Below are 27,972 nucleotides of genomic sequence, written 5' to 3' on the forward strand. Positions count from 1 at the left end.
TGATGAATATAAGACTAGGTCATTTAGGATTGTGCCTGTTGGAGTTTAGAAGAATAAGGGGTGATCTCAAAGAAACCTGTAAAATTCTAACAGAACTAAATGGTAAATGCAGGAAGGATTTTCTGAATACAGAGGACCCACAACCAGTCATCACAGTCTCCGGATATGGGGAGACCAGTTAGGGTTGAGATGAGAAATTTCTTTACCCAGAGAGCGGTGGGCCTGTTTAATTTTATACCACAGGAAGTGTTTGAGGGCAAGGTATTGAATGTTTCAAGAAGGAATTAGTTATAGGTTAGTTCTAAGGGTTAATGGGATCAAACCATATGGGGAGAAGGCAGGATCTTAAGTTGGATGATCGACTATGATCATAGTGAGTGGTGGAGCAGGGCTTGAAGGATCGAAATGGCCTGCTCCTATTTTCTGTTCCTACAAAAAGAGCAACGTGATATTTCTATGACTTGATCTCAGCTAATGGTGCTACCGGACAAGTTGAATCCCAGAATGAAATCTGGCTTGATGGTTTTTTATTTTGCCCTTTTTTATTATGTGGTGGTCAATTGCCTAAATGTAGTTTTGAGCGGCTGCAGAGTTTCTTTAACAACAGAAGTTTATTACACGAGATGAAAACAAAAGAAATAAAACTATTTACGATCTAGACAATTTAGAACAATCTTAAAACAAACACAGCACAACAAATGTCTCAAGCTATATATAATGCTGTAAATCAGTAGCGATTCAAATCCAGAGAAATTATCATGATAAGTGCTACTTAAACTGATCCTCCCCGGTTTCTTTTCTGTGAACTGTGGAATCATTTTAAATGAATACACTTGGCAGTGAGAACTTAAATCTTCTCAGATCCTAATACCTACACATTTCTAATTAAACGTGTGTAGCTTAGAAGCTGCACAATCTGAACTTTTCTGCAAAGATGACTGCATTCCATAAACTATTCTAAGTACCTTTTAAGGAAAGAACCAAGACTTAATTTGACTCCAGTCACATCACTTCCAGATGCTCTAAAACTTTTCAGTCTTCTGAATGATAATCTATCCTTGGTTATTCTGAACTGAAAGTAAGCTAATGGTCTTAAATACTTATATTTGAACAGACAAAATAGGCTTAATAATACACCATTTGACCTTGTGAATGGTGGAATAGATAAGATTCTGGGTGATCTGTTTATGTTTTGAATCCTACATTTCATTTTACCTTAGTTCTCCCTGGATTCCCCTGTCTAACAAGAATCTATTCACCTTGTTCTTGGAAATATTCAATAAACCCTGCCCCCCCCCCCCCCACCACTTTCTGAGGCAGCATTTGCCTACCTTTTGTGAACTATTGCTGTATAAATAACTTTCCATTGACATACCGCAGGGGTTTGCAACCACTTCCTTTCTGAGCAGTGCTGGAGTGGGTTTAGTATTTCTCAAAGATGTAACCTTGATTTTATTTTAAAAAAACCTCTCGCTCATCTGTCTCTGGCAATATTCACCTTCCAAAAGTGGTAATGTGTATAAGTTCTACAACTTCAGTTGCATTCCGAGGAGACAGTCTATGAATCTCTGTTTGAGCTTTCATCTGAAAGAAGGCACTTCTGACAAAGCAGCACTCCTTCAAAACAGTATCAGCCTGGAATATGTGGTATTTTGGAAGGTTTTTAATAAAGTCGAGTCAGTTACACTAAAGAAAAAAATTTAAAGTAATAGTTGCATAAATAAGAACCCTACAATTTTTAATAACAAATTGACCCGCTTGTCTTTGTGGTTTATTGTCATGACTTGACTCTATGTTGACGTGTTTTTATCAGAAGATGGAAATTGTTCCCATGGTCAGAAAATGAACTCTTCACAGAATTCAGAATGACAGCTTGGAGGGGCCCAGAATCTGATGAGATTCCACCCCAAGGCTTTCCATAGGCAATAACATCTCAGGTTAGAGTGGAGATGGCTGGAAGCATCGCAGAGAGTCTGCTGGTGTATTTTTAATTACTGCGCTATACATATTATTGATTTCTATCTGGCTAATGTTCTTAACAAAGTGACCTTTTTAGCTGTGATCCTCTCATGTCACCAAGCAGATATGATGAATGTTTATGCTCTTTAACAAACTATTATTTATATCTTCTGGGCATATTGTCCTATTCTGAAGCTCAGAGGCTAAATCAGTTGTGCTCACCACTTGGTTTCTGCTGAAGGAGAATTTATTAGAAGATAAACAGGAACTTGCTCTTTTTAGGTTCCTGTGATAATCTAGGCACTTGTTGCAAAACAAAGCCATAGAAAAGGTTTAGATTCTCATCTGTTGAATGTAACCCGTTGTATCAAACCCAAGCATTACTGGGAAGGGAGAATAGTATTAGAACTGGAGTGGGATGAAGTAGTAAGAAATGGCTCACATCAACTTTAGTGATGCTGGTTAGCATAGTTATATTACCATTCCAAGTTAATGCTTCTCTCCTCTAAAGCTCCTTATATAAAACACGGAGTGTGCCATTTGTTGATTTTGCAGTTGACGTATGGAGATGTTTCCCTTAAAAGCAGTCAGCAGAATTGATTGAACAGGAATCTACAATTGAAATATTTTGTGTAGTGAGGCTTTTCTATTTCCAGAACCTTCTTTGAAATGCAATATCCGTTGCAGATGTTTCCAGCATGATACTATTTATGATTTTAGATAATTGCCATGTTGCTTTTGAGTGTGCAGATTTCAGAACACTCCTAATGTACTTGAGCTCCTCTTCTCTTCCCATGCTATGAGCAATCCATTTACCTTTTTATTTGCATGTTTGAATCCTGCAGTGATCTAATAGGTAAATGAACTCCCTGTTGTGTATCACTGGCTAGACCAACATTTATTGCCCATAACTACTTGTCCTGGAGAAGTCGTTAGGTGTTGCCTTTTTGAATTGCTGCACTTTGCAAGTGACTAGGAAGCTCTAGTTTGGGAGCAGGGAGCAGGTGGCATGCCCCAGTTTGGGAGTGAGCAACAGAGCACTACCTTGAAAAGTAGCATATTCAAGAGTCAGGGAATCATATTATACAAGATGCATGGTATAGTGTTACTGGCAGCTCTGCAATTATAATTTATTGTTCTGAAGGGGAATTGCTGTGGCAATTCTTTATATTGGTGTGATACTGGACTACAAACCCATGACTTCACATCCCAGTACAATCATTAAAGACATTGAAATCATTAAATCTCAATCTTGGTGAAAGCTACTAAATTGTTATACTGACAATTGCTTCAGGCAAGGGAGCCTGCACCTCAAACAACTTGGTCTACACTCCATCTATGGTGGATCTTCCTATGATTTATATTTTAACTTATTGTACCAATGAAAACAACTTGTATTCACTTAATTTTTTTAAACAATGAAGAACATCCCAGTGTGCTTCACAACGTAATTAAGCCAAAGTAGTGATTAAAAGTGGTAAACATAATGTTGTCAAAGAGCTGGGTCTTAATAAGGATCATAAAAGAAATGCAGTGCTGGAGAGTGAGGAACTCATTAGATTAAGGTGTGTAAACGCGACTTGGTTTTCATTCTAAAATTGCACATTTTGATACTTTTAGATACCTGTATTTTAAGTTTCTTTGCCCCAATTTGTAGGAATTGCCAAGTAAAATTGCCACTGTTATTATACCTCTTACCAGTACAGCGCCACCTGAAGTCCTCAAAGTTTTCACTTTCTAATTCTGCTAGTTTTAACAACGGGAATTGGCAATGATTTGGTTGATAGTAATCCAAACTTAATGAATTTCAGAGTGTTGGTGAAGACTACAAGAAAACAAATATAGTTCCAATGTGTCCTATCTTGTAAGGGAAATCCAAGACTTGGGCTGTGAGTATTAGATTGGCTTGGATAAATCAAATGTGCTATTACAGAGAATTTTCTTTACTCAGAGAGTGGTGTGAATGTGGAACTTGCTAATGTAAAGAGTGCTTGAAATGAATAGAATGTCTGCATTTTGAGGAAAACAAGATAAGCACATAAGGGGGAAAATATTGCTGCTGAGGCTGAAGGAGCACATATCTGTTCCAGCCTACTGTCATCAGATCACAACACAAAAAAAAATCCTGGTTATCAAGATGACTAATTAAATACCATATCTTTATTAGGTTTTTAAGAAAATAGCTAGCAACAAGATTTCTTTAATAAATGCAATTACATCATTCATCAAATAAAACTTATTCAAGGAAGCTGCAATAACTAATCAATATAGTCAGTGATATTGCATTATCAATGTTTATTCCTCCAACCTTGACACATGCGCACACAAATGCTCATACATAAAAGGTATAGGATGGAAAAATTGATTTCTATGCAGCGATTCACTTTTTGAAGTATCCACTTTGGCCAATGAGTTATCTTGAGTGCAAGAAAGATAAAAGATCAAATGTTCTGATACATGTTCTGAATTGCTGACATGCATAATCAAGTTACTAATCACACAGTTATTTCTGCCATCTTTTCAGACACTGTTCGCTCAGGAAATACAATATTGAGAATTTACTTCACTCAATCTTACAAAAGAACAAATAGATTTCACCCTTATCACAACAGGAAGGTTCTATTCAGCAAAGTATGAAAGATTAGCTGGGTAACACTTGCTCACAAGCATCTTGTTCCCCAACCGAAAACCAGAACATTTGCCATTCACTTTTCAAACAACCCCAGCAAGAGTCTACAGAGGACCAAGCAGTAGTCCCCAGTCGTATGATTTCTAGGAAACCTTGCTTACAAAAATCTCCAGTTTCAATTTTGATATTTTAGCAACTTCTTTGAAAGAAACCATTCCTGGTATTCACAGATTATTACAAAGATTGAAATAAATCCATTTTTCTATAATCCTTCAAAACCTAAGTTCTCCAAGAAATATTAAATGTGAAACCTCTTTGTAACAGAAGGAAAGATATGGTGGGGCTGAATAAATAAGGGTAGAAGGAGGTTTGTGTGGGGCAGGAACATCGCCACAGAGCTGTCAAGCCCAATGGCCTTTCGGTGTGTTGTAAATTTTGCATGATATTCATAATAGGAAATTGGCATAAATTAGTTTTCTATGGGTCACTTGGCTCAGGTGAATGATAGTAATCTTGTCTCAATGTTAGTTGAATTTACAAAAGGCATTTGACACGTAGGGTGTGTTAGATTTGTTGCTAAATAATGTATATAATTTGAAAATGGGATATTGGCAATGATCTGTGATTGATAAATAGAGAATGATCCATTCTTGGTTGGCACGGCAGTTCGTTGGTTAGCATAATTCCCTCACAGCTGTAGGGATCTGGGTTCAATTCCAGCCTTGGGTGACTGTCTGGTGGAGTTTAAAGATTCCCCTGCTGTGTTTGTGTTTCTTGCGTGTGCTGTGGTTTCCTCCAACTGTCCAAAAATGTGTAGGTTAGATGGATTGGCCATGCTAAGTCGCCCCATAGTGTTCAGGTTTGTGCAGGCTAGGTGGGTTGGCTTTTACGAAATTCCGGTTATGGAGATGAGTGGTGCTTGGGACCTTCAGAGGGTCGGTGCAGACTCGATGGGCCGAGTAGCTCTGTCTGCACTGTAGGGATTCTGTCATTCTATCTGTTTGGAATAAATGATGGTATCCTATAGTCATGGCTTCTATGATCAGAATGATTGTCGGTATTAGTCAGTTAAGTGGAACAGGATGGCTTTAGTAGTAAATTTATCGACAGCACAGAATTCATTGAGCAATTTGTGAATAAATAGTAGATTGTCTAATTCTTGTACTGGAGAGTTCAACTCTACAGCATAATGCCAAGATGCTCGACCACTTTTACTTGAGTTGCCTTCAGAAGATTCTGAAGGAGAGCTGACAGGACAGAAATCAGACTTTGAGGTGCTCATCCAGCTGGCAAGCAAAGCATCCAAATCCTTTTGAGACAGTCACAACAGCGTATGATTAAGAAAACCTATACATGCTCATTAAGACAAATTTTCTGAGGATTTTGAGTCTGGGGTGTGCTAAGGAAATGCTGCAAAAACCCACAAAGGAAGCTTCAGTTCAGGAGTTTTGATTTTGGCCTCAAGATCACCCAGCATTGCTGCTGTCAGTACAAATGAGTTCTAAAACATTGCTGTTCATAGAAAAGCAAGCGCAGATTAGAGGCAGTGAGAAAATGCCCATCAAAAATATTTAAAAAGCCCATTTTAACTCCTTTCCATTCTAAAGAACAGCCATTCCGGACTCTCAACTTCTACATTTGTTTCTCTCTCCACAGATGCTGAGTTTCCCTAGCATTTTCTTCTCTATAGTTGTTCTTTAGAGGATGCAAGAATAGAGTTTGAATATTTGCCTTAGCTCTCGGAGATGGTACCTGCTCTCCTTGGGTGACATTTTAATGTAAGTGGGAGATCATCGGCATGCACATGTCTTGTATATTGTATTGGAACTGTGCCATGCATCACTATGTGTGGGAGAGATTCATTTAGTGAATAATTTATATTTCTTTGCCATTTAACATGGAGAGGGGGCAAGAGCTTCAGAAACCCAAACCTTTAAAAACATTTCTGCTAAAGGCAATACTACAAAAAAAAATGAAGGCACAGCACTACTCACTGACAAACACACAATTGCCAGTGCATCTGACTGAGGTTATGTGGCTCAATGAAGACAGCTGCAATATTGAGCCAAGTTGCAACATAAATACAGTAAATGGGCCTGGTCCTCACATTGAATCTTTCCTAAAAATAGAACACTGATTCTAGGACTAAAGAGCATCTGAGAATTAAGGGGTATCAATTTAAGACTGAGATAAGGAGGAATGTCTTCTTTGAGGATTGATAGTCTTTGAACCCCTTGCTACAGAGAGCTGTAGAGGCTGAGACCTTGTATATATTTAAGGCTGAAATAGATTGTTGATCAGTGGGAGGATCAAGGATTATGGGTGAAATGCAGGAAAGTGGACATGAGGGGCATGTTGGGTCAACTGTGATCCTGTTTGAATAGTGGAGCAGGCTTGAGGGGCCGAATGGCCAGCTTTGACTCTTAATTCATATTGTCTTACGGTCAGATATTCTTGTGGGGTAGAGCTGTCACTGTTTGTTACAAATCTGGACTATGGAAGGCACCTCTGAGAAATTTATAGCAAATGCAAAGTCTTGGAAAGTTACTCCAATTGAATAGAAACCAATGAAACTTGATTGAATTTACATGAAATGTGCAACAAACATCAGGCTTTCTATCAGAATCTACCCATTCTGATGGCAGTAGCTGCGTAAGTTGTGTTAATAAAGTGATAGTGGGGAGGACTGAAACGGATCATTTTTCAGTCCTGCATCTGCCCCTGGAGTGGTCATACCAACTCTGAATTTTATATCCATACTTAATAGGCATGAAGACATTGTAATATCCATTTGGTGGCATGGAAATGGGACTATGCAAGCAATGTAAGCGGATCACAGCAACTGTTACTGGGGCTGCAGTTTCTTTATGCTATTTGCAATTGGAAACTTGTCTCAGGAAAGGCATAGTTCTGACTGCATTACTTATTTTCAGGGTCTCTCCTCCTTTACCCTCTGTTGTATTTGATCCCACACCCCACCTCCTTATGCTCCCTGATGACAGCTAAGTGGCAGCTTTCCTGCGCTGCCCAAGCGCTTATTGACAACTCTCCCCACAGTTGCACTGGACTGATTCTGGTGTGTGAATAACCAACTTTCACCTCGTCATGCTACCTTTTGCCCTTTTGTGAGGCCCATTGATATCCCTGGATTGGCCATGACTGGCTCCCCACTGTCTATATGCCTCATTTGACTATTTGTACACTTCTCTCAAAATGAGAATGCAGTTTAAATGAGCTCTTCAGTCGTCTTAGTAGCCATGGTAATGGGTTCAGTCACACTCACTCCCCACCCTGGTAAAGCTCAGTGGTGATGGGCACTGTTGGAAAACTGGCATGCTGGCTAACACTGATACTTTCATTCCTCTGCCTAGCTCCAAATAACCTGAAATTTCAGCCTCAAGTGTCAGTAATGTCAACTGTGGGAAAAACAGAAGCAGCAAACTTTTTCCTTCCTCTCAGTGCCTGTTGTCAATTCCCTTTTGTAATGAGATTTCTTTTAATGTTCTCTTGAGAACCTTGTTTCATCAATAAACAAATGATTCTACAGTGACAACAGTATTGAGATTGTCTGTTGAATTATTTAAATTGCCTGTGAATTGAGCTTCAATCAATGGTCTGAATAATGGTGTGACTAATTGATTTGCACAGCTCTGTTACGGTAAACTTAGAAGAGCACTAACAAGTTTAAATTTAAACTTTGTGTTCAGTTCTCTGTAAAGGTTTTCATGAAAACTGATGTGTAAGTATGTCATTAAACAAGCTAGACTACTGCAGAGCCTCTGGATTGCTCAGGTGTCTTATAATGCTCTCAGTCAAAATTTGGCAAGGTATTTCTGAAATGTAGGGGACCTGACAATTCAGCTTGAAACTTCAAACATCAGTTTCTCCCAGTTACTCCTGATTCTTTAGTAGATTTTCCCCCCTTTCTCTTAATTTCTCCCCAATCTTTTATCCAGCTTGTCCTTGCTCTCTCCCAGTGTATCTCAGGTTCCCTCCACCCTGTCCCCACAGATTTTCCTGACTCTCTACTTCTTTGAATTCTTTTCTGTTTGCCCTCTCACACAAATCAACACTTTCAAATTTATTTTAAAGTGGTGGTTGACTGTGCCAAATGTTTAATTCAAAGAAAAGCAAAATTGGCCTCTCTAATTTTATTAATCCAGTACTTAGCCAGATGCTGATAGGAGCAGTGCTGCAACTGTTAATCTGCTCCACAATGAACATGTGAACCACAGTGTATTACATACTCCAGGCATTAGAACAAATGCTGCCTTTAATTGTTGGCAGCATGAGCTGTACCAGATGGTCCATGAGGAGGCTGTGCAACATAGAGTGATAGGATATGGGTAGGTCCTGCACTTTTCATATGCATCTAATCTGTGACTATGATTTTAGTGTTGAGGCTGCAAACAAGGATTAAGCTCTTTCAATAAAATGGTGAAATATTAAAAAGCAAATCATCGTACATGTGTCAGAATTGACCTAGTGCACAGGTCAAAATTAGTATTGGGAGAATCTGAGAACTGTTTCTTGCCAAAGGCAAGATTTCAGCAAAAAAAGCTCAATTGATTTATGGAGCACGAATCGCAAATCTGTGTAATGGGTACAGTGATTCCATCACGAGGCCAGAGTTACTCAGCAACGGCAGCTTATACTTATTTAGTAGCTTTACCATTACCCAAGGTGATCCACTGGAGTGTAGTTGTGTGAAAATCTAGCACAGAGCAACGTTAAGATAATTAGGAGAGGTGACCAAAAGATTGGATGAGGAGGTCAGGAGCAAAAGTGAGCTAAGGAGGTCTGCAGAGGGAATTCTAGAATTTGGGGTCTAGAAGTCCAAAGTCACAACTGTCAATGGTGAAGCAATCAAAACTGGGGACATGCAAGAGGCCATTGTCAAAAATATGTTGAGATCACGAGGCTTGTAGATATCGTACCCTCTCGTTTTTTTTCTGCAGCATAAGGAAAGTTTATTTAGGTGTACAGACCCTTTTTTTTTTATATACCACTCTGCACCTTTGTTGATGGAGCCAGCTGTCCTGCGCACACATTTCAAGAACCCAAAGTTTAGTGGAAACTTTTTTTTTAAGGGTTAGAGAAAGTTAAAGATGTCCCCTCATTTTGGACCAAAAAGAAACTTTTTTTGTGTAGGGCTTCAATACTGAAGCTGTTTTTGCAGACCCACAACATACCTGGATAAGTGTATTTTTAGAAGATAGCAGCATCCCCCAATCCTGCATCTACAGCTCAACTGGATGTGGCAGTTGCCGGACTAAATTTCCAGCACACCTCAAGACTAGTTATGGGTGGACATTAATTGCTAGCCTTGCCATGTGACATGTACATCTCTAGGTTGAACTAAAATTTCACATTTTCTGTAGGAATCATGAAGGGGAATATTCTTGAATTGTATGTTTTTATGTTTCAAATCTGAACCAAGTAAGGCTGAGCATCAGTTTATGTTTAAATCCTAGCCTTATTTTCTTGCATTGTGATTTACGTTAATTACACCTTTCTCAGAGAGGTGTTCTGTATTTGGGAGTGGGAAGGAGAGAGAGAGGTGGGAAGGGGAATAGAGTGGTTGCTTTTGCAGTCTGTCACTGGTGGATAATTCCAAAATGGAAGATAGACATACATTTCTGCTTTAATGACACAATGCTTCACAGCACTTCAAAGTCATCATCATAGAATCCCTACAGTGTGGAAGCAGGCCCTTTGACCCAACAGATCCACAATGACCCTCGAAGAGCAGTCCACCCAGACCCATCCCCCCTACCCTCTCCCTGTAATCTTGCATTCCTCATGGCTAACACACCTAATCTACACATCCCTGAACTCTACGGGCAATTTAGCACAGCCAGTCCACCTAACCTGCACACTTTTGGACTGCAGGAGGAAACCAGAGCACTCGGCAGAAACCCATGCAGGCACAGGGAGAACATGCAAACTCCACACAGACGATCGCCTGAGGGTGGAATTAAACCCGGATCCTTGGTGCTGTGAGGCAGCAGTGCTAACCACTGAGCAAATGTGCTGCCCCTGAATTTTCATTTTGAAGTGTATCACTTGAAAGAAATGCAGCCGTCAATGTGTGCACAGCAAGATCTCTCAAACAGCTATGTAAAATAACCAGGTACTGGAGTTGATTCTGTTACTGCCTTCCAAAATAGTACCATGGGATCTTTTAACTTCCACTAAGGGGACCACGCGAGTCTTTTGTTTGATGTCTCATCTGATTGATGTCTCAACTGATGGCACCTCTGGCAGTACGGCACTCGGTTAGTACCGCACTAGGACTGTCTGCTCAAGTCTTAGGATAGAAAGGATCAAAACAACTGAAATGATGCAGCTTAACCAGATTTTTTCTTCTCTTTGTTTTAACAGTTGCCCAAAAGATAGTGGCCACACGAAAGAAGCAGCAGCTCTCCATCGGACCATGCAAGTCGCTGCCCAATTCCCCAAGCCATTCGTCAGTGTGCTCTGCACAAGTCTCTGCTGTTCACATCAGCCAGGTACATGACTGAGGACAGATTCAGAAAAAGCAGAATGAGTCTGGGAAGCATATTGAAAGATTCAGTCAGTGCACTGCAGGGCAATGACAGGCTTCCCATTTCCTACAGATCAGCTGCCTTTCTAGAATTTAAACACACACAGAACATAGAACAGTACAGTACAGGCACTTCGGCCCAAGATGTTGTGCGGAACTTTTACCCTAAACTTAAGGTCTATCTAACCTCCATCTCTACCTCATACTATCATCCATATGCCTATCTAATAGCCACTTTAATGCCCCTAATGAGGCCGACTCCATTAATCCTCACTGGCAATGCATTCCACGCCCCTACCGCTCTGAGTAAAGAACCTACCTCTGACGTCTCCCCTATATCCACCTCCGCTGACTTTAAAACTAAGACCCCTCGTAATAGCTATCTCTACCCCAGGATTAGAAATAGCTTGTGAAACCAATTGCAGCTTTCTTCTTATTGACCTCAAAACACAGTCTCAGAGAAAACATATTTGCTTTCCAAACCCCCAGCTTTCAGCCTTTGTCTTCATCTTGAGTTTTTGTTGCTAAGCCACTCGGGCAATTTTCCCTAACTGGAAACAGTCCTAACTATTTTGGAGGCCACCACACAAAATGCACCTTTTCCCTCTTGCTGAACCTTCACACATTGCCTGACTTTTTGAGTTGTTCTGAGACATTTGATTCTTGTTGCTGACAACAGCATGGTTTATTCTACCCATGCGTTTAATGCACTGGATTGTTCACCTCAAGCTCCACGGTGAGCTTGTAAACCCACATTAGAAATGCATGCATCAACAAACCCTTCACCAGTCGCGGAATCCAAGAATAAAATTAAAACCTACTCTTCACAATACGCACAACATAGAAATACCAACAGATTTAAGAACACCTTCTTCCCCACTGTTATCAGACTTATGAACAGGCCTCTCATGTATTACAGTTGATCTTCCTCTGCACCTTCTCTGTAGCTTTAACTCTATATTCTGCATTCTGTTCCATTACCCTGATGTACTTATTTAAGGTTTGATTTGTCTGGTAGCACGCAAACCAATACTTTTCAGTGTACCTTGGTACACGTGACAGTAATAAATCAAATCAAATTTGAACTTATTTGTAATTCCTCCACTTTGGAATGAGAGGAGTTACACTGGAAAATTTATTATGGTCTAGCTGTGCTGCCCAGAAGAGCTCAGTGGGAAGCTACACCTTATCAAGTGTTTAAAATCATGAAGGGTTTCCAAATACAACAGAACTGCTTCCAATGACTAATGTATGAGAGGCAAACAAGGTTCAAGTTTTGATCCCAGCACTGTTTCCATGTTTCAGTGATAATGGGAACTGCAGATGCTGGAGAATCCAAGATAATAAAATGTGAGGCTGGATGAACACAGCAGGCCAAGCAGCATCTCAGGAGCACAAAAGCTTTTGTGCTCCTGAGATGCTGCTTGGCCTGCTGTGTTCATCCAGCCTCACATTTTATTATCACTGTTTCCATGTTTGCTATTTTAATGTGCCAGTGGTGTTGTGGCAGGTGAGTTCATTACCCATAGGGGAGACAAAGCTGAATTGCCAAACCACGTGTTTATTGTCCTCATAAGCAATTCTGATGAAGGGTATTCTTGCCAAATGCATCAAGTCACTCTCGCTCTTGATTGCACTTCCTCCCCGCCCTCGCCCCAAGTAGACATCTTATCTGAAAGCCAGCACTCTCCTGGCACTAGACTGAAAGATTGGCCTGGAATATGTGCCCAAGTTCCTGAAGTGAACCCACAACCCTCCTGAGGCCAATGGTCCATAGCTGACAGGAGTATGACTTACATATGTCATAAGTCAAATGAAACCAAGCATTTTTCTGCCAATTTTTAATTGATTTCTTCTCTGCTTTGCAGACAAGCAATGGTGGAGGAAGTTTGAGTGATTATTCTTCTTCTGTCCCTTCCACACCGAGTACAAGTCAAAAGGAGCTGCGAATTGACATTCCTCAAACCGCCAACACTCCAACTCCTGTTCGCAAACAGTCTAAACGGCGTTCCAACATATTTGCTGTGAGTAATTGCCTCACCTTGTGCAAATCTAAATCACCGATATACCTACATAAATAATGGACGCTGATTAGCTGAAGCAGCTAGTGACATTTATGTTGGAAACCACAACTGCAGCACCTTGTGCAGTTTAGATTGTCTTATCTCAGGAAAAATATTACCATTGGGGGAGTGTAGTAAAGGTTCACCCTAGTTGTTCCCAGGCTGCTGATACTGTCTTGTGAAGAGAGATTGGGCAAACCGGGCTTGTATTCTATCGAGTTTTGGAAAATGAGACATGATCTCATTGAAACTTAGAAAATATTTAAAAGATCTAGACAGCAAAGATGTTTCTCCTGGTTGGAATCAGCAGGCCCAATTTAGTAATAAGGGGGAATGCCAATTCGGTTTGAAATGAGAAGTAATTATTTTACTCAAGGAGTTGTGAACCTTAATGGCTGTGGATGCTCAGTCTTTGAGTATGTTTACAGTTGAGCTAGATTTCTGATTACCAATGGTGTACAGGGTTATGGGAGTGGGGTGGATAAATGGCATTGAAGTGTTTGGTCAACCACAAATTGTATTGAATAGCTGGATAGCCTTGATGGACTGAATAGCCAACTCACCTCATCTGTTCCTAGATCAGGTGTGGGTGGTAAGACGATGAAGTAGCTGCTGACATTCCTTTCCTTGTTTGTTCCTTGGCTCTGAAATGATTTTTTTTTCCAGTACAGTCAATGCTTGTAAGACGTCAGTACAGAGACAAGAATATCCATTACCCAAAATGTAACAATGACAGGGAGAAAGGTGTTATCAAATCCATCTGACGTACTGCTTTCTCTTTGAAATAGGTACTTTCACACAGCTTGCAAACATGCTCCCAAAGCTATTAGTGAAGACTATCGCTTATATTTGCTGCGCAGTTACCCCACATTGGAAATTGCACACTTCTGAGTATTGATAGCCATGCAGCTTGCTCACAATGCATTCAAGACAAAGTGACTTGACACATAGTGACTCATTGGACAGAAAGAAGGGTCATTTGAGGAATGTGTTGAAGACCTGCTAGTATTTGTAGAGCTGTACCCATGAATCAATGGAATAACAAAAGTGGGGGTTATGTGAACAGTCCTGGTGTATAATCATTTCACTCATCAGGCTTTTGTATAATGCATGACTAACTTTGGCAGAAGTTGCGTCCTGATTCTTTGTACATTAAAAATTATAAATCTCAGTTAAAATATAGATTCACTTAAATGAAATAATCTAAACTTTTATCCTTTCTCCTCTCCTGAATTGCTAAATGTTTGTTGCATTTACTGTTTTTGTTTCGTATTACCAGCCCCCACCAAGTGATCTTTAGTTAGTTAGTTGAGAAATTCTTTTTTAAAACTGCTGTAGAACTGGATTTCTGCCACTAGATGCCCTCACTTAGCTACAATTTAGTGACAGTTCACATTCCCTCCAACATCATCCCACATTTTAATTAGCATTTGCTCTACATCTTGATGACAGATCTGACATCCTGAATCCTGAAAATAGCAAAGTGTCTCTAAAAGAATGTATTGTGGAAAATAAAATACATAAATATTATACAAATATTAAATAAAAACCGTAAGAACTGCAGGTGCTGTAAATCAGGAACAAAGACAGAAGTTGCTGGAAATGCTCAGCAGGTCTGGCAGTATCTGTGAAGGAAAAAAAAATCAGTTAACGTTTTGGGTCCAGTGATCCTTCCTCAGAACTGTTCTGAGGAAGGGTCACCGGATGCAAAACATCAGCTTTGATTTTTTTTCTTCACGGATGTTGCCAGACGTGCTATAACAAAGTGTAGACCTGGATGAACACAGCAGGCCAAGCAGCATCAGAGGAGCAAGAAGGCCTAGACCCTCCTTCAGAAAGGATCTGATGCTGCTTGGCCTGCTGTGTTCATCCTGCTCTACACCTTGTTATCTCAAATTCTCCAACATCTGCAGTTTCTACTATCACTGCCAGACCTGCTGTTTAATTAAATATTATTTGAAAAGTGAAATTCAAGCAGGAGAGCATACGTTTTTGGTTTCTCTTCCATCACAATATGTTTAAACTCTTTCGATATTTAGCGCATGACAAGTGATGATTCACTGTGAGAGCAATGCTGAGATGTAATTGCATTTGAGGACAAATTAAATCTTGATGCCACTACCCAGCCCCTCCAGCCAAAGAAAAAGTTTAAATTAAAAACACATTTCTACTTTAAAGCAGATTTGGAACTATTAGTTTATTTTTCCACCTCTGTGGTCCTGAGTGCTCTTTGGAAATGTACTTGCATGTTGATGTTTGCTGTAAGATGCACTTAGTGAAAGGAATGCTAAATCTATTTAAACAATATGCTCATCAAAAGATGGAAAATAAGATGGAAAATTATAGGCCAATTAGCCTAACATCGGTTGTTGGTAAAATTCTAGAACCCATTGTCTAGGATGAGATTTCTAAATTCTTGGAAGTGCAGGGTCTGGTTAGAACAAGTCAGCATGGATTTAGTAAGGGGAAGTCATGCCTGACAAACCTGTTAGAATTCTTTGAAGAGGGAACAAGTAGGTTTGACCAGGGAAACCCAGTGGATGTTATCTATCCAGACTTCCAAAAGGCCTTTAATAAGACGCCTCACGGGAGGTTGCTGAGTAAGGTGAGGGCCCATGGTCAAGGTGAGCTGCTGGCTTGGATTGAGAATTGGCTGTCTGATAGAAGGCAGAGAGTTGGGATAAAAGGCTCTTCTTTGGAATGGCACCTGGTGACAAGTGGTGTCCCGCAGGGTTCAATGTTGGGGCCACAGCTGTTCACCTTATATATTACTGATCTGGATGAAGGGACTGGGGCATTCTGGCGAAGTTTGCCGATGATACGAAGATAGGTGGACAGGCAGGTGGTACTGAGGAGGTGGGGAAGCTGCAGAAAGGTTTAGACAGTTTAGGAGAGTGGTCCAGGAAATGGCTGATGAAATTCAATGAGAGTAAATGTGAGGTTTTGCACTTTGGAAAAAAGAATACAGGTATGGACTATTTTCTAAACGGTGAGAAAATTCGCAAATCAGAAGTGCAAAGGGATCTGGGAGTGTTGGTCCAGGATTCTCTAAAGGTTAACTTGCAGATCGTGTCCGTGATTAAGAAAGCGAATGTAATGTTGTCATTTATCTCAAGAGGGTTGGAATATAAAAGCAGTGATGTGCTTCTGAGACTTTATAAGGCTCTAGTTAGGCCCCATTTAGAATACTGTGTCCAATTTTGGGCCCCACACCTCAGGAAAGAGACATACTAGCCCTGGAGCGTGTCCAGCGGAGATTCACACGGATGATCCCTGGAATGGTAGGTTTAACTTATGAATGGCTGAGGATCCTGGGATTGTATTCATTAGAGTTTAGAAGGTTGAGGGGAGATCTAATGGAAACTTACAAGATAATGTGTGGCTTAGAAAGGGTGGACACTGGGAAGTTGTTTCCGTTAGGCGGGGATACTAGGACCCGCGTGCACAGCCTTAAAATTAGAGGGGGTAAATTTAAAACTGAAATGAGATGACGTTTCTTCAGCCAGAGAGTGGTGGGCCTGTGGAATTCATTGCCACGGAGTGCAATGGAGGCGGGGACGTTAATTGTCTTCCAGGCAGAGATCGATAAATTCTTGATCTCAAAAGGAATCAAGGGCTATGGGGAGAATGCAGGGAAGTGTTGTTGAAATGCCCATCAGCCATGATTAAATGGCGGAGTGGACTCGATGGGTCGAATGGCCTTACTTCCACTCCTATGTCTTATGGTCTCATGGTCTTAAAAGCAGTGAAGAGGTTTAGGAAAAGCCCATAAAAGAATGAGATAAAATATAATGATGAGAATTGGCATGCTGTGCTGTCTTGCTCTGGAGGATTTTGGTGCAGAGCGATAGTGAAATGTAAATTTCCATCCTGTGTTGCTTCGGTCTGTCAGGAACTGCAAATGATAGTTTCAGATTGTGACTTTCAGAACCCTGCAAGTTCTGAAAAGAGCATTTTCACCGAGTATGTATTGCTGCATGTTGTTTTGTCACAGGTCATGGTAGTGACGAGAGATTGAAGTTATAAATGGAGGATACCATACAAAGTGCATAAAAATGAAGAGGATAGAATATGTTGACAAGCAATTATTTCTAATATATTATTGTAGATTCTAGAATCTCTGGCCCTGCTTATCATTGGTGCAAACATTGGACAAACGACACTAAGTATGTATCAATATTGCCGGAGACCATTATAATAGGTTAAAAATACTGACTATTTTAAGATTTTTCAAATGTCTGTTTGCACCTGGTTAATCTGTGACTACCCATGTGCTGCATCTGTCTGGAATTGCCTGAGAAATTTTGTTTATCCATTTTTGATTTCAAAACTTCTATTAGTCAGCCTACCTCCCCTGGCCCTTGTGCAGCTCCACCTCCTCCAGGCCTACCTTTTCTGGCTTCCTGTCTGGCTCCTTATCCTTTGGCCGTGCCTCCACAAGCTCTGCCGTGGGTGCTGATTGCACTCCCTGCTCATTCAGGATGGCAAGCTGCTGGTGGCAGGGACTGATGCATGACTCAATGTTCCACCCAGTGGTGCCTCCATTCTCCAGCTTCTTGGATGCATACAAAGATGCACTAAGTAGAAAGAGGCCATTCAGCCCATTATGGGTGTGTATGTGTTGGCCAGAGACGTCAGGTACTCCAGGATTCTGCCAAAAAGATGTGTTTCCAGACCGTAATATGATTAGGTATGGAGAACTTAAGTATTCTCTGAAGTAATAACCTCTGTTTGGACCTCCACCATGTATCGCAAGAAAATTATGCTGACACAGTAAAACTAATATCCACAGACAGCATTTTACCAAAGTCTTGTTTAACCCCAGTGACAACAACACTTTTTAAAAAACAAAAGAACTGCGGATTCTGGAAATCAGAAACAAAAGCAGAAGTTACTGGAAAAACGCGGTTGTGGCAGCATCTGTAGAAAGAAATCAGAGTTTTTTGTTCGGGTCCAACGACCCTTCCACAGAACTGATGGTGGAAAGGAAAATAGTTGGTTTTTCAAAACGTGAATCAGACAGCCTACCTCCCCTGGTCCCTATGCAGCTCTGCCTCCTCCAGGCCTACCCCCTCAGCTTCCCATCTGGCTCCTTATCCTTTGGCCCTGCCTCCACAATCCCTGTAGTGGATCCTGAATGAACTCCCAGCTCATTCAGATAGTTGGTTTTTAAAAATCTACTTTTTTCTAGTATCATCAGCCCTGAAGAAGGGTCAGTGGACTGAAACGTTAACTCTGATTTTTTTCCACAGATGCTGTTAGATCTGCTGAGATTTCCCAGCAATTTTTGTTTTTGTTTCTGACATCTCCTTCCTTGGATTTAGTACTTTGCAGTGTTCAAAGTTTGCTTACTTCAGCCTGTATAGCACTGAATTTATTTCATCCTATAATTCTCCAAAAGAGCAAAGAAAGCAAAAGCAGCAAATATTCATCAAACAAATAATATAAATCCTTTGTCTCTCACTTACATAACTCAGTGTTGTAATAAGGGACTAAGAGTGCCATTAACATTTTGCAGTATTGTATTTGAGGTCAAGATTTCCAGCCAGAGGCTTTTTGTCCACAATGTTTCTTGGTGTCTTTTAATTTTTATTCTTTTTTATTTTACTATGGTCATTTTCTTTTTCTAGTCTCGAAAAGGAAGTGAGCTAGACAAGGAGAAGAAAAATCTTGACACCAGAGCAGACAGTATTGGGAGTGGCCGAGCAATCCCAATTAAGCAGGTAAGGTGCTGTTTTCCCTTTCTCCCCACAGATCCTTTTAATTGGAGGTATGGAGCAACGTGTTTTCAACTCTGTCACCAGCCTCTTGTTTTTTTTCTTCTCTCTGTTTGTTTGATGCTTTCCATTTCATTAACATAGAAGTTGCACACTTGACATCAATTAGCTGGGCCGTAAACGTGCTAAAGTAAGATCATTAGAGTAAGATCCTCACGACACCGTGGGAAGTTTTAAGAACTGGGTCTAATTAACTGCAATCTGCAGCCCTATCTGCATATGGAGTGCTTCCAGCTTGGACTGCTTCAAAGACCAGCTTTGTAGGAGTGCCATGATTAGAACTGAAACAGGCGAGTGTCTGAATCCGATCACTGAACAGAACTCTTGTGATCTTGTATATTGTTTGACTTGGCCCCAATTTGCTGATGCAAGAGGACGTCTGAACATGAGCTCCTCTGCTTGCCAAGCTGAGGCAATTAGTTCTGATAATGATGGCCTGTGCACTGACTATTTGCTCTTGTTTGCAAATATCTAATGAAGAGGCTTCAGTAGCTCCTCAACTAATGTGTAAATTAATTTGCTTGCTTCAATATGGGGGATGGGGGAATTCTTTTGACAGCTGAGAGTGTGGGCTTTGTGTTAGTCTTCCCCATATGATCAGGCAATAAAGGTATTTTGATGGCCATGTGGTGTTTGTACAGAGAGAATTTTTTTCCTCTTTATTTTTAATCCTGCTTTTTAAAATGAAGCTGGATGTTGTCTTAAGTAATGTAACATTGACATTCTAGGTTTATGTTGGCTTGGCACATGGAGCCTCACTGAGTTGCTTCTCTGAATGAAACACAGAGCACACTGAGAGTCTTGTTTTTCACAATGGAATTCACAGAACAAGATTCTTTCTTTTCTTTCTAAATCTAAAATTTAGATTTTTTTTTCCACGTTGGTGAATCACTAGCTGAAATATTTATACTTTTCCCTGTATTCAGAACTTTTGTAGTTAACTCAATATCCTGCACACAAGACAGCTGGGAAATTTACATCAAAAGTAACCAAACTTACCACTCTGCATCCTGACATTCTCCAGCTGTTTCAATAGAGAGAAAGTTTACTGGCTGAAATCTGATCAAAGTTTGGGTTGGTGTATGTATAGAAACATATGTGTACCTAAAATAATAAGATATGAGGAGTGAGAGGCTGAAATTTGAGTGTTTGGGTGGTGTGCATACATTAATCAATACAATAATAGACACCCAAAAAGAAAGTGCAATCTAGAAATTTATAACTGATATGCAGGAGTAAATGATTTCTCTGGAACCTAATCGAAGGGTTTGGAGTGGTTTGTATGTCATACAGTAAGTACCTGGGAGTGAATTATAGGTTGGAATCTAATTCAAGTATTCAGGTGACATCTTCCAACCATGACAGTGAACTCTGAATGGTTTAGAATAACAACAGTAAAATCAGTAATTTAGTCTTGCCTGTGCTTCCTAGCTTGTGGTGTACTTGTCATAAATTATCCGCACTTCCTGCGGTCTTGTATTTGTGTTCCAGTTTTGTCCTAGATCCTTGCCTCCATGTTGACTTTCATACACAAACATTAACAGAAGGATTATCACTATCTCAGTTTCTCGAGGGTGTCATTTGCAGTTGATTATCAGAAAATTCTGTGCCAATCAATATTAGGTCAGTGGGCCAGCACCTCCACATCGTCCAGCTTTGATTTTTGTGGTAACTAATTAGAGTGGTGCGTCATTTCTTCTGTGTGACTGCAAGAAGCTGAGATGTGAAACATCAAGCTGCCTTATTGCGGTTATTCATCTAATTATTCCAATTGTAAATTTCTGCAGTCTAATAAGATAAATTGATTTATTTACTCTCAATTACTGAAGGAGCTGCATTCAGATAAATTAGTGAAAGACTTTGATTAATTCCAACATAAAGCAAACTCAATGTTTTCTGAAGAAGCGTGCAAATACTTTTAAAAGCTAAGCAGACAGAGAAAAAAAATCACAAGAGGTTCTGCTTTGTCTTGACTGGGCTTGTCATTTATTAATTTTTCATAGCAGGAGAATCGTACATACATAATCACTTGATTGCAGTGGGAGTTGGCAAGGTCCTGTGGTCTCATTTGCATAAATCTTGTTAAGTCAATGGCAGTTAATGAAGTACAAATGAGCTCAAAGAAGGTGACATGGAAATGGCTCATGGCAGATGGGAAGTCCGTTAATGCGATCGCAGCTGTGTGTGTGTGTGTGTTTGCATGTGTATACACACCAGTGTGTTGCACACACGTGTATGCACGTTATGCACTAGCTGGCTGTGTGCTTGGATTTTACAGTAACCTTATACAGTCTCAAAGTCCTCAAAGGCAAAACTGTCCTTGCTTTTCACATCAAATGCTGAACTTGAGTCAAGTTCTATTGATTTCCTCTGAACTGAACTACTTACAATCTGCTTTCCTATGCATGAGTTGGTCACGCCAGGTCGTGGTACAAGGTGCATCCCTTTAATTAACCTTTGTGCCAAAAAAAAGGGAAAACGAGTCTATTTCTGGGATACTGTCAAAACCCTACAGTGAGGGAGTTTGTGGAGATCTTCTGGCAAACACTGAGTCACCTTGAGAATTGGTGTAAATAAGGGGTTAATGGAACTAGGTAGCAGGAAATGAGGTTTAAATAACAGTGCAGACTAGATAATGAATTGTAATAGATGGCTAGCAAGGCCTTATATTGAAAAGAGGGGGTAACTTAGTACAATAGTTCTTAACAGCCAAAAGGAAGTCAGCAGTGGAGGAGAGTAGCAGAATAGGTGTATTATTTGGACAAGAATAAGGAATCACCAGTGAATTGCATGGAAGGGTAGTAAGCTGACAATAAGGTGCACAAGACAATGGAGGCTGGCCATAGAATGTTCAAGTAGAGAATTCAAAACTGCTGGTGAATTATACTGTTAGAACCAAATGCCTGAAAGAAAGATAATTAGTGGAAATGTAGAGCCGATGTAAGTTCAACAAGTTAAAAAGGTTACCTTTAAGGCTATTTGGAGGAGAACATAAGACTAGCAATGTATTGTGCTAGTGAAGAATCACAGCAGAGGCTGGAATAAGAATAGAATACCACAAGCAGATAACACTAATAAAGAAAAGTAGACCATTGGCGGATTGCTAGCAAAGAATAGAAAACAGTTGGTGAACAGCATGGGTGAAGAATGGAAGATCACCACCAGGTTGCATTGGTAAAGAGTGGAAGACCATCATCACAGAATGCTGGTGAAGAATAGAAGCCAGTTGGCGATTGAGCTAGTGAAGAATAGATTGCTGCCAGTGTACTGATGAAGAATAGAAGACAAATATCAGATGGTGCTGCTGAAGAACAGAAGATGACCAGTGGATAACAGCAGGCAAGAGAGAAGATCAAAGGTATGTTACATCGGTATACTAGAAGACAATTGAAGTAAATTCCACAGGCAGAGAAGAATGCTAATTGTGCGTATGTTTTGCTGCATACACAGTTTTAGATTAGATTGATTTCCTACATTGTGGAAACAGGCCCTTCGGCCCAACAAGTCCACACTGCCCCTTGAAACATCCCACTCAGACCCATCCCCCTATAACCCACACACCCCTGAACACTACAGGCAATTTAGCATGGCCGATCCACCTAGTCTGCACATCTTTTGGACTGTGGGAGGAAATCGGAGCACCCGGAGGAAACCCACGCAGGCACGGGGAGAATGTGCAAACTCCACACAGACAGTTGCCCGAGGCTGGAATCGAACCCGGGTCCCTGGCGCTGTGAGGCTGCAGTGCTAACCACTGAGCCACCGTGCTGCCCCCATGTTATTTATCCATTATCCCTCACACACATTGTTGTCCTCTAATCCACTCATGTCCCACAAATTGTATAATATGATATAAACATTATCTGAGAAAATAGCATAATTCTAATTGGAAAACATTTTCTCCCCACTTAATGTGATACGAGGGATAGGGCTGAGGTTTGTCTCCCCTCAGTCTGTGTAAACGAAAAATTGCAGGTAGCCTTTTTAAGCAGCAGTTGAATTCTACTGCAAACCCAATATTTACTGTTGGTTGTCTGCCTCTGTCCGAACCTAGAGTTTGGTGAAGCATAATTTATTATGCCCATTGTATTTACTTAATTTCAAGCCTCTTTAATGACTCATACATGGCAAAGAAAGTTGTCCTGTCTTGACTGAAAATATTAATCTTAAAAAGCCAATCATTGAAATTTTTCTAAATTGTTCGTTTTACATGTAGCAATGCTTTTACCCTTTCTGTCTTGTCTGCTTCTTTCACACAAAACCGAAGTCTGATTATGCCCCTGTCTTCTCCATCTGATACCAAAAGAGGGTGAGTGATGTTCTCGTAGCCTGTTAAGATGACCTCACAAAGGTGAGGGATGGTAGTCTACCACTAATGCCTCATGGTAGTACTTTGCTGCCTTGGCAAGCAGAGCTGTGATATATGCCAGATGACGCACATCATCTCTATAAGATGTCAAAGAAGTGATTCTTCTACTTCCATCCAGCTGCCAATAGCAATGTTTGATGTCGCCTGTCCTTTTATCCAGACCTTTCATTTCACTCATACAAGTCTCCTTGTAAATCTTCCCCCACTTTCCAGGAAGTTCCATGTTACCAAAAGCTTCTCATTGCGAAAATAACCAGGCAATGATGGTGCATGTACAAATCATCTTCGTGGACAATTATTTCTGAATTCAGCTCTCAGCACAAATATCATTTAATTTGACACAAACGGAGCCAAGCTGTATTGGAAGTGAATATGAATAAAGTCTTGTCTTCAGCAATATTCCCCTTTTAGAAAAAAAGGCACTGTCACAAATTGATTTTTATGTTCCTTCGGTATTTTGTTTGAACGTGGAGTGAGATGCAATAAGAAAAATTATTGACCTGTAGGGATTCAAAGGCAGACTCTGGTGAAATATCCGAATAGATCTGATCAAAAACAAATGGCTTATATTTCTGGACTGTCTTGATTTTAAATGTCTTGTGTTACCTGCTGCATCTATACCATGCGCTGTAGCGTGAAATTACCAGACTGTTTGTAATTAACTATAGTTCTCTTTTTGTGAATCCAGCCCTCTTGCACTGTAGGGTTCAGTGGCCAGTGCTCTGTGTTACTGACTCTGTCTGAATTGTTGTTAGTCCAGCTCTGTCTCACTGTCAGATTTGATCACATTATAGCCAGGACACTTTAATGCCAGCTTTAATTAATCTAATTCATTCACACTGCTGAACTCAACATTTTCTTAAGGTTTTTGCCCTGCTTTCAGCACTCTCACAACATTTATTTAAGTGTGAACAGAACATTTTTTAAAAGAATGATTGATGGTTGGTTGTTTCAAGCTGCTTTTGACATCCTTTCCTCTGGGCCAAAGCTTCTGGTTCAAGTTCCATTCCAGGAATTCACAGCCAAGAAAGATACATTCCTATTGTGCCCTGACGGATTGAGTATTGACTTGTCATTCCATCTGACACACATCATCGTAGGGTAGTAAGATCGGGAGAGATTCGTGGTCAGCCATATGATAGAAAAACAATTAGAATCTTTACAGTCACTGTTCATAGCACTGGATTACAAGGTGCGTGTAAAAGTGTATGTTACCACAGCAACTCAGACTTCTTAAGGAGTCACTTGACCAGAAGGTCCCTGTGGATCGGATTAGTGCCACCATGGCAGAGTTCAGTCCCCATATCAGAATTTCCTTACCCTACCTGTGAAGGAGATCGTGGGCTGTGGATCTGATGTCTTTAGTTCAGAGAACTGAAGAACAACAATGTTTGCCAAGTCCATCATCAGTAGACTTGGAGTTACAACAGTGGGTGGAAGATGAATCCACACTAATCTTTAAGCATAGTGATGAGATGCAAAAATACAAATTTAATACACAAACTCGAAATGTCTGGATTTTATCTTGGATGTACCTTGCAACCAAGCCATGCTGTTCCATCAAGAGAGGCAAGAACATCATGGACAATCTGTGAATTTTGTAATGTACCTAAAAGTCATATTGCCTAAATCTTGCACACAAGAAGGAATAAATTTGATGTTGATTTGGGTAAAAGATGTTTGCAGAAGTTGAAAGTCTTATTTTTGCCAAACTGTACCCATTCTGGTGAATGTGGAGCTGCCAGACTGTTGCGCAGAATAATTTTCTCATGAAAGAAGTAAGTAGTACGTGATTATTGAAATGTCTGCTGGCCTTGGCAGCATTAGTGTGGCGCACAGCGGCTTTGTGTGATAATGAAACAAATAGGATGCAGGGTAGTAATAAGGCCTTTGTCGCTTTCTGGTCTCCCCTGTCCCCCTGCCTTTGTTTGTGCCTGTTTTTCCCCTGAAGGAGGCCTGATTCTTTCTGGAGCTCAGCTTCACAGGTACCTGATTGCCTTTCAGTACAGTCAAATGACTGTGTTTATAATATATGTATCTGTGCAGTCATAGGGCTGCTTGTCTGCTCTTAGTTTTAGAGGAAACCCTGATGTCCTCATACAAAACTGAGTGAATTACTGTCCCTCCCCCACTTCCTTCTCATCTGAGAGTGCTGAGCCCAACCTCAGCTTGAAATATAATAAGAAATTGAGCCTGATTCACTCCTGATCTGGATGGTAAGAATCCACATTCAGCTATATGTTCCTGCTTTTTGCATTGCAAGAGTACGCATTCCATTATTGTTTAAAAATATACCAGAAAGTAGACAAGTGAAAGATGTTATCGATAATAAAAAGCATGGAAAGCACGTTATTCACTTATTTGAAGTGGTCTCTGAGAATCAAATGGTTTGGTGCTGCCTTTGAATCCATCCTATTTTACAACCAGCACCGGCTCCCCCTGTTAAAACTCGCAGTGAATCAAATTAAATTATACGGTTGATAATGAAAAAGTAAATGTATGAAGAAATGGACCCCGATTAAAATTCCCATTAGTCTCTCTACATTGTTAATGTATCTTCACAGGGAATATTAGGACACTGATGTGAAGACAAAAGCAGCAGGAGCAAGAATCTATATTTGAACGTGAAGCTATTTCAATGGCAATGCTTTCAGGAGGCTGCAAGTTGCTGAGGGCAGTAAGGAGTCAGTGTTAAAAATTCAAGCCTTTTAAATTGCTTATTGTGTGTGTTTTACTGAAGTTGTGATTATAGTGTCTTTAATAGGATTTTCTCTGGTTTGAATATAGCTTCCCATTAAGAAAAACCTTGTAACTATGTTATTAGTGATTGTTGAGGTATTTGTCAGACTTGGAGATAGATTGTGACCCCTGTAAACTCCTCCTTAGCTTTTATGACCATGGGACTCAATAGTAAAACCTTTTTTGAAAAAAAAGCTGCTCATAGAACAGTTAAAAGGCTGCACATTACTCAGATGTAAAAGATACAGTCTCCTGCGAGCAGCCAGTGATAAAATTGGACCTTGACTGGGCCGTTAATTGATTTGAAAGTTCCCTCAGGCTTACTTGCTTGTTTTTCCCCCCTGCTATTGTATTCGCGGTGTAGTCACTATTCCCACAGCAATCCAAATAATTCTTTCCAAGTAATTAGATAAACTGTGTCCTTACACCAGATATGTGCAGTGAGTGTATGCTTAGAATTTCATAGTGCTTAAATGGAACGGCAGGGATAGAATGTCTGAACTATACCTGTTTCAGTGAAGCTGCATAAAACTAGATAAGTGATTTTTCCCTTCCTGTCCTGTCATCTTGTTCACTACTTCTTCCTTTACTCTTTCCTACCTTTTTTCATTTCCTTCTGCACTTTATCCTCCTTCACTTTCTCACTCTCACTGTCCCTCTGTCCTCCCTTTTGCCCTTTCTCTCTCCCCGTTGTCCTTCCAATCTCACAAAGACAGCATTTCAGATGGGAATATGATCCAAAAATATGGTGGGCAGAAGATATGTAATAAATGGATGGGAAAAGAATACCAAACTGAGTGTATTTGCCATATGAAAAATATTGTTCTGATCAGATTAGACAAGTGTTTCTGTCTACTTTTAACTCTGGGAGAAAAACAGAAGGCGCTGAAAATATTCATCAGGTAGAGCTGCTCTGTGGAGAGAAAGATAATTCACATTTCAGGCCCTTTAGAACCCCAGGACTACACGCATCAGAATGGAGCATTGCCCTCCCCAACCATATTGAATATACTGGGTTCATGAGTTTAAGGCAGAATTTGTGTTGTTCACCAAGAATGTCATGTGTGGAGAATTTAACTAGCATGCTAGCTTAAGGGAGAACAAGGTTTCAAGGCTCTGGTTAAGATGGTTACCAACTTGGTGTTAGTCTCAACTGAATTTACAGTCACCAGTGCAGGATTCCACAAGCAACATGGACTGTTTCTAGCCTGAAAACTTTTAATGTGATAGGAACGCTAATAGCTTTACTTTGCATCCATATCTGACCAGAGCATTAGCAGGCAGAATGACATTATCCTTTCACCCCCCCTCTTTAGTGAGCACAACAATAAATCTATATAACGATTATAATGTAATGACTCTGTTAAGCCTGAACCAGATCTCTGAATGCAGAAAACAATCTCCACAAGGGGCTCTAAATGCAAAATAGTTGATTTTTGTATGTGTCCTTCCACTTTTCAGTGTTTAAAGCAACATAAAATCTGTCATCCTGTCGAACACCACAGGACACCATCCAGAGACTTTATCTCAAACCTCGGCTCCCCAGCAGTGACCTCAACAAGTTTCATCTTGACAGTAGAACAGCTTAAGCAGCACAAAAAAAACATGTATTTTTGTGTTCTCTCTTCAACGTAATCTTCATATTTATTCCCTTGTTTTGCTGTAACTGTGGTGTTGGGCAGGGCTGAAGGAGATACTGACCTGATCTTCTCTTGTCTCGTAACGCATCAACATGTACGTGTATGCCAGCAGAGAGCACGGACACTGGGTGAGTTTTCCAAAGTACTTAGCATGCATGCTGCTATGGCAGAGTAAGAAGGAATGCATTTCGTGACTCCAGAGCATCTGAAAGTTCTTTGCAACCAGTGAAGCACTTTTTGAATTGTCAT

The 27,972-nt window shown here is 40.3% G+C and overlaps 1 protein-coding gene across 11 annotated transcripts in view; it reads left to right on the forward strand.

Moving 5' to 3' along the window:
* Positions 1–27,972, forward strand: part of agap1 (ArfGAP with GTPase domain, ankyrin repeat and PH domain 1) — a 667,156-nt gene that overhangs the window by 401,736 nt on the left and 237,448 nt on the right. For all 11 annotated transcript variants that reach the window (XM_048534221.2, XM_048534222.2, XM_048534223.2 and 8 more), the window contains exons 7-9: positions 10,973–11,100; positions 13,004–13,159; positions 18,829–18,921. In XM_048534221.2, the coding sequence (XP_048390178.1) occupies positions 10,973–11,100; positions 13,004–13,159; positions 18,829–18,921 (377 nt within the window). The remainder of the gene's footprint in view (positions 1–10,972; positions 11,101–13,003; positions 13,160–18,828; positions 18,922–27,972) is intronic.

The sequence above is a fragment of the Stegostoma tigrinum genome, chromosome 7 (genome assembly GCF_030684315.1).
Source record: "Stegostoma tigrinum isolate sSteTig4 chromosome 7, sSteTig4.hap1, whole genome shotgun sequence".
Lineage (NCBI taxonomy): Eukaryota > Metazoa > Chordata > Chondrichthyes > Orectolobiformes > Stegostomatidae > Stegostoma > Stegostoma tigrinum.